The 13893-nt window shown below is 44.8% G+C and overlaps 1 protein-coding gene across 1 annotated transcript in view; it reads left to right on the forward strand.

Moving 5' to 3' along the window:
- LOC143155198 (uncharacterized) overlaps positions 1 to 13075 on the forward strand; it is a 46331-nt gene extending 33256 nt beyond the window's left edge. Inside the window, exon 2 of the mRNA XM_076327640.1 lies at positions 9414 to 13075. Within this exon, the coding sequence (XP_076183755.1) occupies positions 9414 to 10419 (1006 nt within the window). The 3' untranslated portion in view covers positions 10420 to 13075. The remainder of the gene's footprint in view (positions 1 to 9413) is intronic.
- The last annotated feature ends 818 nt before the right edge of the window (positions 13076 to 13893 follow it).

Consider the following 13893-nt stretch of genomic DNA (forward strand, 5'->3'; position numbering starts at 1 on the left):
TTCCCCGATTGCGGGAAACCGTGTAGATATTATCGTTACTTCTCTAATGCATCGGCGGAATAATCGCGCAAAAACGGAGCAACGCGCGCAAGGCTGATTAAACGCGATCTCGAAGTCGGTACGTGAAACAGAACCGGATGGAATTAGAAAAAGTTGGGCGAGGTGCTAATTAATAGAGCATCTGGTGGCGCGTTTGAACGCGAAGCCGGTCGAAAGAGCTCGTATCTCCTCCGGAGGAAATCATAATGGCGAGAGAATACGTACGAAAGGAAGTCTGGAATTTAATTGTACGGCGATAAGGAAGAGAAAATGGCCGCGAACGCGTGGAACGGGTATTGTATACGCATCGAACGCGGACGGATCGATAGTGTCCGCGTAAACATCTCGAGCGATAAAATTGGGTAGTACGAACGTTTCGAGACGTTCTAATATTTCGAGCGTAGTCCTACGGCTGCTATTGGACAAGAGTCTTTGCTCCGTGCGTTTCCTGTTGGGTTCTGGTACACAGTGCGGTCTCGGTGACACGTGTGCAATCGTAGGCGGCACGAGGCTCGCGCGAGCACGTGTGGCGTTCGCACGAACCCAACGACAACTACAAGGGTGCACGCTCGATTCTACAGTCTTCGCGTCGACTATAGTCCGGTTGCTCGGATCACCAAGGTGAACAAACTCCCTCGTTCTCGCGTCCTGCCACGGTTTAATCCTACGTCTGGTCCACCGAATGATACGCCGACCAACGCTGGATCAACGCGGCCAGGACTCGTGAAAGCCTCGCTCGTGGTTCTTGTACACAATTTCGATCCCGATACGCGGCGAATCGTCGCGTTTGAAATCGGTTCCGCGCGCATTCCTACGCGGTTGCCACTCGACGATAATTATGCGCGTTCTGGCCCAACGCGTTCGCCTCGCAACTTGACAAATGCCCACGGTGAATATTCGAGAATATATATATATATATATATATATATATATATACGTGCCGCGTCTCGCTACCGTGCACACTTGGCGAAACAGCGTAGATCTCATCGTGAAAAATGTCCTTTTCGCGATCCCGGTATCCCTGGAACGAAATACCGACCGTTTTACCGGAATCCCCGGCTAAAGTCCCACGGAATCCCAGGTATTCGACGAATTAGCCGTCTAAAAAGTCGATCTCTCCACCCGGACGATTTGTTCTTGTTTCACGTCGTTCGGTTAGCGTAAAATTGTTCGCGAAACGTTCGACGTTATTTCTACGGAATATCTTCGCTTCTCGGTCGTCGGTTCAGCGGTTACATCGCTGCGTAAATTGAAGTCGTGAGATTGAATTCCCGCGACGGACTTTTCGTTTTTCGCGCGGCTCGTAGAATGTTCGAATCTAGACGAGAATGGATTCTAGTATGCTCGAAGGAGTGTAGATACTTTCAACGAGCCGGTAAACATTTCGGTTAATCGATAGAAAGTTGTTTTTTTTAGATAGTTAAATTCTGTTCAGTTCTGTTCGAGAGAGTGTAGATTCTTTCAACGAGCCGGTAAACATTTCGGTTAATCGATAGAGGATTATTTTTGTAGTTAGTTCAATTCTGTTGAGTTCTGTTCGAGAGAGTGTAGATTCTTTCGGTTAATCGATAGAGGATTATTTTTTTAGATATTTAAGTTCCTTTAAGTTCTATATCGAGCAATATTTGCGGGAATTTTTCTCTATTTTTGTATCGTTCTCAAATTCCCTTTCTAATCTTTAGACGGAGTTTGGTAATTTTAAGCAATCGATGTACGAATTTTTCCACCGTTCTCGAATTTTCCTTGTAGTTGTTAGGTCGAAGATAGAGAATCGATTCAAACGATTCCAGTAAACGATAATTGCTTGGCAACGGATCCAGATTCTAGGGTGGAGTTTTAACAGTTTCCCAATGCAGTTGATTTAAAATTTATCGGGGTAGTGCCAACGGTGTGTGGTCTACCGTTGACACGCTGCCAATTGAAACGGCGTTCTCATCGGTACAACGAATCGACTCTTTCCAACGGATCGCAATAATAAGCAGTATTGATGGTATTCGCGTAAAAAGTCCACGAACGTTATTTCTTTTGTATTCGAAAAAATCGTAGCGAGAATTTTGCTTGCCAAGTTTCAAGATTTGGCTTCGACCGAAGCTTTCCCATTTATTAAACGTCACTTCGGACTGAATCGCTTCGTTTCCGGAATAGGGCAACGTAGCCACGGTTCATCGACTGTTCGAACGCGGTTTAAAAGTTGTTTTATTCGTGCTTCGTACCGATTAAAAAATTTCAACGAGATATAATTGCATCCAGTTGGCTCAATATTCGTTCTAGCCTCCACGAGTTTTTACGATTCCGACATTAAGTAGCTATTTTGCTGGCAAAAGTGTATAGAAGGGCACTTTGCGAAATAACCTTTTGATAATACGCCAAAATACACGTTACGATAAATTTATAAAAAACAGCGAGGAACACTTGACGTTGCTCTTCTATGCAAGAAAATAATTATTCGAACGATGCGATGAGATTTCATTTATTTTTTCCTTTATCAGAGAAGGTAAAGACAAAGTTTTCGTTCGGTCGATACTTTTGAAAATTTGTACAAATAACGAATACATATCGGAAATTTACGAGAGGCAATCATAGTTATCCATAGACCGGTTTTATTAAAAATCGAATCGGACTTTAAAACGCGAACACAAAACTGAAAGTTCCGTTGAAACAGATTCAACTGCATCGACAAACATATGCACGCACATACGGTGCGCATACGAGCAGATCGCCTTTGAAGTTATGTATATTTGTTTTGCATTTACGTTGCATTTTACGTATATCTTCCCGCCTATATTTGTTTCCGTATGATCCCAAGGAAATGGCTCCTAAACGAGTAGAACTCGTTATACCTTCGGATGCAATTTTCTCGCGCCAATAAAAACTTTTTTTTCTATAAAAATAAGTACATTTTTAGACTGTAGTTTATCTCGATTACTTCCCTTGCTTATACATATATTAAAGAAATCTAACTAGCTTTCATCGTGGTCGATTCGATCCCTAGCAACGATAGACGTATCGATAATACATCCTCGGGATGTCTCGAAACGTGTTTTTTCGTTAAAAAAATCTTTTCCAAGTTTATCTCCATTACTTCCCTTCCTTATATATATATTAAAGAAATCGAACTCACTTTCATCGTGGTCGATTCGATCCCTAGCAACGATAGACGTACCGATAATACGTCCTCGGGATGTCTCGAGACGTGTTTTTTCGTTACAAAAATCTTTTCCAAGTTTATCTCGATTATTTCCATTGCTTATATATTAAAGAAATCGAACTCGCTTTCATCGTGGTCGATTCGATCCCTGTCAGCGATAGACGTACCGATTACAATTAGACGCAACGTCGTCCGAGAGAATGGGGAATTAACCGGATCACGCGACACGTCGAGTTTCCCTATCGTAGCATCGAGATCGGTCTGGCTCGCAACACGAGCGGAAAATGATCGCGTCAACCTGTTAAATCGGCTCGAATGAGTCACGCCGAGAGTTCTTAACCGCGAGGCTTGGGTGGCGAGTTTGCCTTCTCTCGCAGTCGAATGTTAACTCGAGCAAGACAGAAATTACAGGCTTCGTGGGCCATTACAACCCCGCGGCATCCGCGAGACCGTACGTCTCGTCGAACCTACCTGTTCTTCTTACCCTCGGTTCCTTGGCGTTTCGCCTCGCGGTGAAACGTACCGCTGAACTGCCGTGTTATTCTCTCGTTTAACCGTTCACGTGATCGTAACCAATTTGTACGGAAAAGTGGCCCGGAGAACCGCGACGCCCAGCGTCCGTGCCGCGGGATACTTAGGACTCCCGACGCGTTATTGAATCAATCAGCGCCGGTTCACTGTTTCTAGATTAACGCGTTAAAATTCTTATTCGGTAAAAACCCGGTGCATAATTCGTACGGTCCCGACGGGTGTACTTATCGACGTAGGTAGTTTGCGGAACGAGTCGATGCACCGGTAATTACCTGGTAAATTACCACAGTACGTAACAAGTGCACCGAAACAATCTACGCTAGTGGTACCCGCTCGACTGCCGGCTAATGACTCGAGCTTTCATCTTACTTGATGGACATGTTAGGCTCCGCTCGAGCGAAACCGCGTAACGTTGGACGACCGACCCTTCTATTAGCTCTAAGTCGCTAAAGGACCGATAATTTCGCTACGGCAATTAATTTTCATACATCGTTATCCATCACTGCTCGAGAGAGAGTCCCTTCGATGAGTCTCCGATAACGAGACCGTAATGTAGATTCAAAAATTGCGCGATCACTGTTCGTCGATCGAGTGTTTGGGTTCACCGAGATGAATTTTTTCCGAATTGTGCGATTATCCGATGGAAGACAGCGATGGACGATTATTTTCTTTATTTTTTAGAGCACTGTGCTCTATTTTTGCAAGGTTGCGGTTCGCTCGTACGGGTGGGTAATTAAGAGAGTCGCGTTTACGTGGAATTGTCGACGGTTGAAATTTTTATTTTTTAACGTAGAAATTTCTCGATCGAATCGACGAGTCGAAGAACGGTACAAGTAGAAAGACCACATTTTTAGACGCTAGAAAGAACAGTTTTTTTCGGACTCGTTGAAGTCAACGGATTCGATTTATTTTACACAGTTCTCGATCCCAAGGTGTCTCAAAATGGTTAATTCTGAACTGAAGTTCTGAATGTTCTTCGAGCATTCGATTCCATTCTCGAAACACCTATACGATATCGAATATTGTCGATTATGATCTAGGAGACGTTGCGAAACATCCCAAGTAAAAAAGGGTAAGATTGAATCTTTCGTGGATTATCTCGACAGTACTTCAATTTTTCACTTTAATACTTATTACGTTAAACGAAAACTTTACGCTCGCACGTATGTGTACGTAGCTCTGCCACGCGTTTAATCCAAATTGTGCAACCGATTTGCTGCAACACAGTCGACTTTAAATAACGACTCGCGTATATCTCCTTCAACCAAAGTGAAAAGTGAAACAACGTAAGTGTAAGTTCGAGACAATTCTTTATTAATTCTTGATTACTTCTTACAATAACAGTTGACTGCAAGACCATCGATAACGTTCCTTCGGTGCAAACTCGTACAGTGTAACACAGCAATGCCAAAAGTACGATAGAGTGATTTCCCCTTGAAACGAAAAAGAAGCAAATATCCGTGAAAGGGTTCGCGTCAAAATAAAATCCGTATCGAGTACACGTATCACACCCAAACACGCTTTTAATAAAATTGCATCGGTAATAAAAGCGTCGGTGGAGCACGCTTGAAAAAACTCGGCGATGAAGCGCGATTTTGCGTCGAGTGGTATCAGATCCCTCGACAAAGGTACGTAAAACGAAATGGTATCGCTCTAAGAGTACGAGACGAGTTTCGAGAAGGTACACATAAGTAGTTTCTAAGAACCGAAATATCGGTGCGATTCGCGCACGGGGTTCCGTTTCGAGCACGCGAGATGGAAATCTCGCTAAACTGTCCGACATCCCGAGTCATTAGATCGGGTTAAACCAAGAGCCCAAAGCGGATAGCACGCAAACGTTGATCCGGCTGATGATCATGGAGATTAATCTCGGCTCACCGCAAGACGCCAGCGTTGGTATTCCTTTTCATCTTTCATTCCATCGGTGCGACGACGTTGCCCCGTGTCCCTACGCTCGGTGCTGCTGATGCGTTTTCAAGCGTCGGTCTTTCTCACGCGTACCCGTGCTGCACACGCACGCACGTGCTTCACTCCACTCTCCCTGTTACTCCGTCTTTTCACCTCCTACGATTCCTCGTCTTCTTTTCTCCCGTCTCCTCGTTCTCATCTTCGTTCCCCACGCTTGTTCGGCTCGCGCTCCCTTGCCACGGCGTTCCTCGAGCGTTCTTCCGCGTTCCTCTAACCTGCCAATCGCGTGCTTTCGACGAATACGTCCGACCGTAATGGACTACCGATCGGCACACGGCCATTTTATTCTTCCTTCGGCTAACCGGAATTGTAATCCGAGGCCTTTTTTTGCCAGAGGTTACGCGTCGATGTGCGTCCAGTATGGACGGTTGTCGGTTAGGTAGTCGTCGAACGTTTATATCCAGTTACTGTTAGTTACCTGCTCGCATAGGAGGATGTTCTTCCCCCCCCCCTGTTTATGGCGCGCAACGTTCACCGTCACTGACATCCAAGGAGGGGGTATTTTTCTCCGGAATGCCATTTTTTTCGCCTCTTTTCGGAATTCGAGAAAGGAAAAACTGTGTATCGTTCTGCGCGCGTGTTTACCGACATTTCGATTGTAGACAATTCTTTCTTCAAAATAAGAATAATTAAAATTACACGAACTTGTTTTGGCTGAGAATACTATTGCCAGGAAAAGTGTCTTGTCCTTGTTCCTTCGATCTGAAACAAATAAAGTAAATGGTATCTCGTTTCGTACGGAACTCGTCAGAAATGGAAAATCTTGATAATTAAAGAAGCACAAATATCGTGTCTTTTGCGTTTGTGAGTCTACGATACGTTAAAAAAATGTAGAAGAGTAAACATTTTTTTAAAAACCGTAGTTCGTGCGATGATGGCACGTCTGCCGAAGGTTCTGTACAAATTTGAAGTTAATCGGTGAACTGTAATTTGCGATATCGTGCATAATATTTCTAGAAATTAGGGTCTGGGAAAAACGCGTTCGTGCGTTTTTTAAAAACCGTGGTTCGTGCGATAATGGCACGTCTGCCGAAGGTTCTGTGCAAATTTGAAGTTAATCGGTAAACCTGATATCGTGCATAATATTTCAAGAAATTAAGGTCTGAGAAAAACGCGTTTAAAATTTTACTCATCTTGCAACTGTCAGTTGTGCTCTTCGAGCGACTGTAACTTCGAAAATGTCACGAATTCGAAGAAATCCTGTTGCGGACGTATTTTCGACTATGTACATTTCAAGGAAAAGCGATAAAAAGAGCTTGAAGCAGCCTTGAAGAGCTTTGAAGCAGCCTTTACAAACGATTCTTTTCAACGACACGCGATTCTTTCCAAAAGAAAAGTATGTATATTATTATTCCTCCGTACGGGATCGTCTAGTCGCTCGATTTCCCGGTTACGAATCTTCGTATCTCGAAACGAGGACTGCCACCCCATAAATAGACGCTACGTAATTTTTGGAACAACGGGGTCATTCAGAAGGGCCGTGACGTTCGCTCGTCTGGTCTGGTTCGTATCGTGTCCACGTGGCTTTATTGCACGGATCATCCGCTCCGATACGACGGATACAGTCCGAGCGTTGCCTCGAAATTCGAGGGAACCGCGTGAACGAGCCATTGTTACGATAAAGATTGGATCCGTACCGGACCAAGAAACAAAAAAAGAAAGAAAAAGAAAAAAGAAAAAAAGATATTTCTCGTCGATTAAAGGCGTCGATCAACGAGCCAATTTTTACGCGTCTTCGAGCGTCTCGCGTTACGTTTCATTTCGAACTTGTCGGATCGTTCGATAATTATATTCCCCGATTTCCGTTACGGATAGTTTCGTTATTTAATCCGCGTTCATGGAACGATCAACGTCGGCGTGTAACGCGCTCCACGATCCTATCTAGCTATTTAATAATGGAATTTCTTCCGGCGCGTTTATATTAAACCCAAACACCTGAACCGCGTACGATGAATACTCGTCAAGCGGTATTACTCTTACTCTTGACAGTCGTTTTCATTCCCCGCCTCGAACCTCGTGATTCTTTCTGCTTATTTTTACGTCCGACACGCACGCCGGGCCCGCACGACCACGCGAAGAGACTGGATGGATGGATGGATGGAGGAATAATTTTGCAACGAGGGAGACGCCCGGCTGGCGCATTAATTTATGTGCATTGCGTGACGGATATACTAGGACCGTTGGTCATCGGCTGGCTCGTCTCTCTTTCTCTTGGACACGCGCGCGGCTGCAAAAATAAAGAAAACGGCTATTTAATTATTCGTCTCGCATTTTTCGCGCGCGAAATATTCCCAGTTCTCGGCGTTAGACCCGCGCGGATCCCCGTGCGGGGATCACTCGTCGAAGAACTCGCGTTATTTAACCTCTCCTGTCCCCTCGTCGCCCACGTTCATCATCCACGACCGAGACAACATCGTTGAACGCTTTTTCGATACGTTAACGACGCGTCGATATTTATTGAATAAAACGTGCACGGGAAAGTGTGTTGCAACACGACCGTAGTAATAACAGGAAAATTACAGGCTGTACGTCGCGCGCTGGAAGTGTAAATATCGTGTCCCATTTAGTCCCGACGACGTAACGGGTGTTGGTTAGATTTGCGTCCGTCTCGTCTTTTCCAGTTTCACGGGTGTCGGGTGAATCTCACGACTTTTATTCTTCTTACCACTTCTTCTTCTTCTTCTTCTTCTTTTTCTTCCCTTTACGTTCGTCTTTTTCCGTCGAACCTGGAAATTAACGGCGAGCCGATGAAACACGCCGGCGCTGTTAGTCGAATGGAACGCACGTTTCGCGGCATTATGCACCGAGCGTCGCCACGGTGGAAAAAAGGGAAAAACGACGCAGCAGGGAATAATTAGCGAGGGCTACCTCCTGTGTGTACCGAGTAATTAAGAGGAAAAGGTGATTTATCGCTCGTCTCGTCGTTATAAGCGATAAACGAGCACGGTTTGAGAACTGTCGGTGAAGAGGAGGGCCGCGCTGGTAACATCGCGAACCGATCCGCGCGAAACGTGCGCGCGAAACGTTGCTCGTTCGCCGCGCGTGTTTGTCCATTCGGTCTTCCACGGTCGTAAAATTTTTCGTATCGTCGTTATCTCTATCTCTCTCTCTCTCCCTCTCTCTCTCTGTCGTTCGTTCGTTCGTTCGTTGACGCGCTCGACACTTTTACGGTTAACGATATTATTTCCCTTTGCTTGGTTTCGTTCGACGCGCGAGTCTGGTTTACGATCGACCCAGGTGGCTCGCTCTCGGTGGCTAGTTTCGTTCCCCCGGCTCTGGTTGCCATCGCGGAACGAAGAATCCGCGCGAGCGTAGCGAGCTCGGCCCGTTTCTTCTTCTTTTGGATCGCGCGCAGACTTGGCAGACGTGATGGATTGTCTCCTAAGCTGACGCAGCTCTCTCGATCCTTTCGTCCGATTCCTCTACGGTCTCGGTGCAAACAGATTCTATTGATGCAAAAGGGAGTCTCGTCTGCTCGCGAGACTCTTTTAATCAGTCGGTTGTAATTACGATTCGAGTCTCGGGAGAGACACCGAGACACGGCTTTGGTTATCGCGACCGTCTTCCGTTCTCCGTTCTCCGTTCGCGATGAAAATAAGAGCGGAGAGGATCGAGGAGGAGTGGTTCGACCGTTATCGTCGCGCGAAGAAACATCGAAACGGTAACCGATCTTCCTGCACGCGATTCCTTCGATTACGAAATTAACGCGATGCGTTTTCCGTTTCAGATTACTCGGTCGTGGATGGTTGCTGTTGGTGGTCGTCGCGGTGGTCGCGATCGCATCCGAGGAGGCCCCGTCCAACTTCGAGACGGTTCACACGAGCAACGCGGCGATTTTCAATCGTCTCGGTCTGGCGCCGCTTCAGATCCCGGACGGACACCACAAGAAACGTTTGGCCGGTCCCGAGCCACCGGGATTGAGCTCTCAGACACGGATTCATCAGCCTTACAGCCGTCGTCACGGGCATCGTGACAGTCACGTTTACATAGTGAAACTACCGGCGAGCCCGCCGTATTACTCGATCACGAAACCGCACAAATCCGTGAAGGACGAGAAGGTGATCAAGACTGGTCCAAATTTCCCAATGGGATTCCAAGGGAACGGAAAACCGGCCAAGATTTATCATTGGAATTTACCAGTGGTGAAGAAGATCACCGAGAAGAAGAGGCTCCAGACCCAGCTGAAGTTGGACCAAACCAAGAAGAAACTCGACGAGGCGAAAAAGTATCAGAGCACGTCCTCGAAGAACGTTCACGCCGAGAACGATCGCACGGGGATTTCGAAGATCGGTCACGATGTCCAGGAGACAAAGATGTATTACAGCCCGGACGATAATAAGATTCTCTTGCGCCAGAAAGCGAATCCCTCGAAACACGTTAGGAACAACGACAAGAGGTTGAGCTACAACGATCGCGACGACATGAAGGACGAATCGTCCAAGAAGAACAGCAACAACAACAACGGTAACGGTAACGTCGCGAACAAAACGTACAGGCTGAGCGACTCCGGTGTGCACAGGATTCACTTGACGAACGAACTTCACGGCTCGAGGAACACGCCAAAGGTGAAGAAACACCGGAAGAAGGCAGCCATGTCGTACTATGCGCCAATCGCCAGCAAGTCCGGTTCCACGAACATCCTGAAGAACTTCCCCGGAAACGGCAAGCCTAAGGCGTTCTACGTAATGGAGAAGAGTCGCAAACCAATCTACTATCACCCCTTATTACCTTAATCCCCGAGTCCGTGTGAACATGTGTGTAATCACGTTACGTGTTAACGGCCCGTGAGCTTGTTAGCCTAAGTAGTCGCGCATTCACCACGGTGAGACAAGAACAAGGGCCGTCGTTTCGTAAGACGACGATGAAATTTTTTTAGAAGATTGAGAGAAAAAGAGAGACAGAGTGCGAGAGAAAGAAAGAGAGAGAGAGAGAGAGAGAGAGAGAGATAAGAGAAAGAAATGGACAAAGAGAGAAAGAGGGAGGGAGAGAGAAAGACAGAGACTATGATCTTTCGATTAATCGTCCTTACTCGAGGTTACGCGTATCCTGCAAAGCCGTTCCACTTTCGTTACAGTTGTTAGGAGGTTAGTCTAGGTTGTCGGAACTTTCTTCGGAAAGGCGAACTTAAATTAGGATAGTTTAAGACACTGTTTGCGACGCCTAGGCTGAGTTCTCGCGGCACTCGGTGATCAGGTCGAGGGAAAGGGGACCGGTTCTTTTTTTCGGTGCAACGTCCACGTTTCGCGTACGTTGCACCGACGACCGGCGCCCGTTGCCGCGTTTAACTTGTACAATATATTTTTATAAGTTCAACGGATACTTTTCTATCGTAACGCGGTGTGTGTATGTGCGTGCGTGCGTGCGTGCGTGCACCGTTTCACGCGTGCTTGGAGAACGACTGCTTCGCGGAGACGTGAGTTGGCGCCGCTCGACCAGCGGAAGAGTTAATGCTCTCTGTGTCCTCCGTAGCGATCGTTCGCGAGCGAATTCTTAAGAAAGACTGGACAACGCGAGGTGTCCTAGAAACAGGCCATCGAAATGCCTGCGTTATTTTAAGTAACAGGAAGAAGCGTCGCTTTCACCGACCCTCCTACCTGTCGAGTCTTTTCGCGCCAACGAACGCAATATTTTCATACCTTGCTTATTGAATATTTAGGGACTGTTGCGAGGAATATTTTTTCAAATTTCTACTATTCATTTTACGTTAGTTTTTACCAGCTTAGTCGTTAAGAAATATTTCGATCGATTGTACACGGTGTCCAGACCTGGACCTTTTTTTAAAGAACCCGATCGATTTCACGATCGAAAGGTAACGATTCGAAATTGTTCTCGAAGCGACGAAACGATTCGTGGAAGAACAGAAATCAGATAAATATATTTTAACGACATTTTGCATACCTATTTTTCGATGTACGTATTTGTAAGTTCGTGTGCACGATGCGATTGCGATTTGTACGAATTATAAATATACAAGATGTTCGACGTGTTCTTACGCAAACTTTGCTATTTTGTGGTTACAAGTAAGGCGAGAATGTTATACGTTCGAAATTGTCAACTTTCCATTCGCAAATGACGGAAAACTTATTCGAAACGTGTACCGTTCCAATTAAATCGACGTTTCGGTTATTTTCAAATAACGTTTCGAGAAGTGCAAGACTAAATTTTGATTTCGAGCAGTTGTTTCTCTTCGAATCGAATTTGTCCAGGTCTGTTGACAAATACGTTACCCGAATTAAGTGGTTAATAATTTCTTTGCGGATAGAAGTAGGTAGATTCAAAGGTCAACTTCGTTCTTTTAAATAAAACGTCCTGTTTTCTACAAAAAAAAAAAAAACTCGACGAACTCGTGAATTTTGGGAACGAGCGTATCAACGTACGTCGTTCGTAAAATGAATACGTATCTTGGATATTCAATTTCTAAAATGACGCTGAAACACGGTATACTTTTTGTTCACATCCGAGGCGATACGCGCGATATAATAGTTTATAGATAATTGCAGGAAATCAAAACTATAAGAACAAGAATCGAGGGCCGTACAATTATCGAGGAAATCGATCCAATAAAAAGGAACTCCATTTATACGATATAGCCTCATTATTTATGGTACATGCTTGGCTTATCGCGTAATTGTCGGTTTCTTATCGAGAATCGGTTCTTGTGTAAAGTCAACTGACCACCCTTTGCAGTTCTCTGCACGATGCATCGAAGAAGTTGCATTTATCGAACTTGTACCGTACCTGTGGCCGAATATCCTGGGAACTACTAGTTTTCGGACGGATGCACCTGGATATTCTTACTCGCAAAATTCAGCGCTGTTGAAACAATTGACACTCCATTTGAGAAAGAAAAAAAAAAAGCGAAATTGTCCTTTGAATCGTAGATTTAACACTCAGTGGCCGTGAGCGGCCAAAATATCTGGCGCGCACCTTAATACATTCGTAAGAGAATATACCGGAAACTATTAAATTTAAGGCAGATGTACCTCAGCGATTCGATTCTCAGATTTCATTGCTCCGTCGAATTCTGGTATAAAAAGAATTCTATTTAAAGGAACCGTGTCGACCTTCGAAGCCGATTCGACGCTCGTCCGTGTCACTCGCGAAACTTGAATGAAATTCTTCCTACTATTTAAAGCAGCGTTGACATTAAATCGGCCCGTTTCTAGTGCGGACATACTGTATAATTTCTCGACAGGATGTATATGCCGTTTCCACGTATCGCCGCGCAAGGATTTTTTACTGGTTTTTTTACGACTAAATTGCAGAGCGCGGGAGCATCGAACACTTTTTATATTCTTATATATATATATACATATATATATACATGTTATAGGAAGAAGCTCAATTGTATCAAACCATGGCATTCAGTGTAGCGAATAAAAGTATTTATAGTACTTTCTACATGTATGTGATCATCCCTGTTACGCGTACTCGACGTAAATAAGAATGAAAATTGATCCGTGTGTTTAATCTTGGTGTTAACGAATCCGTCGAGTTCGAGAAGCTAACGGTTCGAAGGTAAGGTTCATCCTGTTTCGGTGTTTTCTATTCGAATGAGAACCGCTTTTTACCCGTTACAGTGATTCCGCGATGACATCGAGTGACTCTTATCTCGATGGTCGAACGTTTCGGTGATCGACTCGGGCATTGAATTTGGTAAAATCGTTCGACACTTACCTACGTGAACGATGAGATCACCTGATTAAACGTTTGATTAAACGGTAACGTAGATTGCTTCAAATATTAATTAACACTGTTTTTCAGGAGTATTCGACTTGGAATTATTGCCTTCGTTGATGATACAGAGGCTCGGAGTATTAAAGAAAACTTTTGAAAGCAATGATAAACCTTCAACGAATGAACTAGGCCAAAATAGTAAAGATAATTAATTTCCACGAAAAGAACACCAGAAATGGAAACACACTTTTCTAACGAATTGTATCTCAAATTGAGTCTCGATGAAATATGTAAAAAAAAAAGTGCACACCAAGGCTCGTTTTCAAGATAATTAGCGTTAAAGGTAAACGTTTCGCAAGGACTTTCAGCCATAAAAATATTCATGCATAAAAGAAGACGATACGAGATCTCTCGTTCTCGATACGTAGCTCTACGAGCAAATATTACAATAGGTCGTTCGATAAGAAACTCTGCTATCAGGTTCGTCGTTTTATTTCTCCAAAGATAATACTACTGTTCGATGAACACGT

This window comes from Ptiloglossa arizonensis, chromosome 2, assembly GCF_051014685.1.
Source record: "Ptiloglossa arizonensis isolate GNS036 chromosome 2, iyPtiAriz1_principal, whole genome shotgun sequence".
In the NCBI taxonomy this organism is placed as follows: domain Eukaryota; kingdom Metazoa; phylum Arthropoda; class Insecta; order Hymenoptera; family Colletidae; genus Ptiloglossa; species Ptiloglossa arizonensis.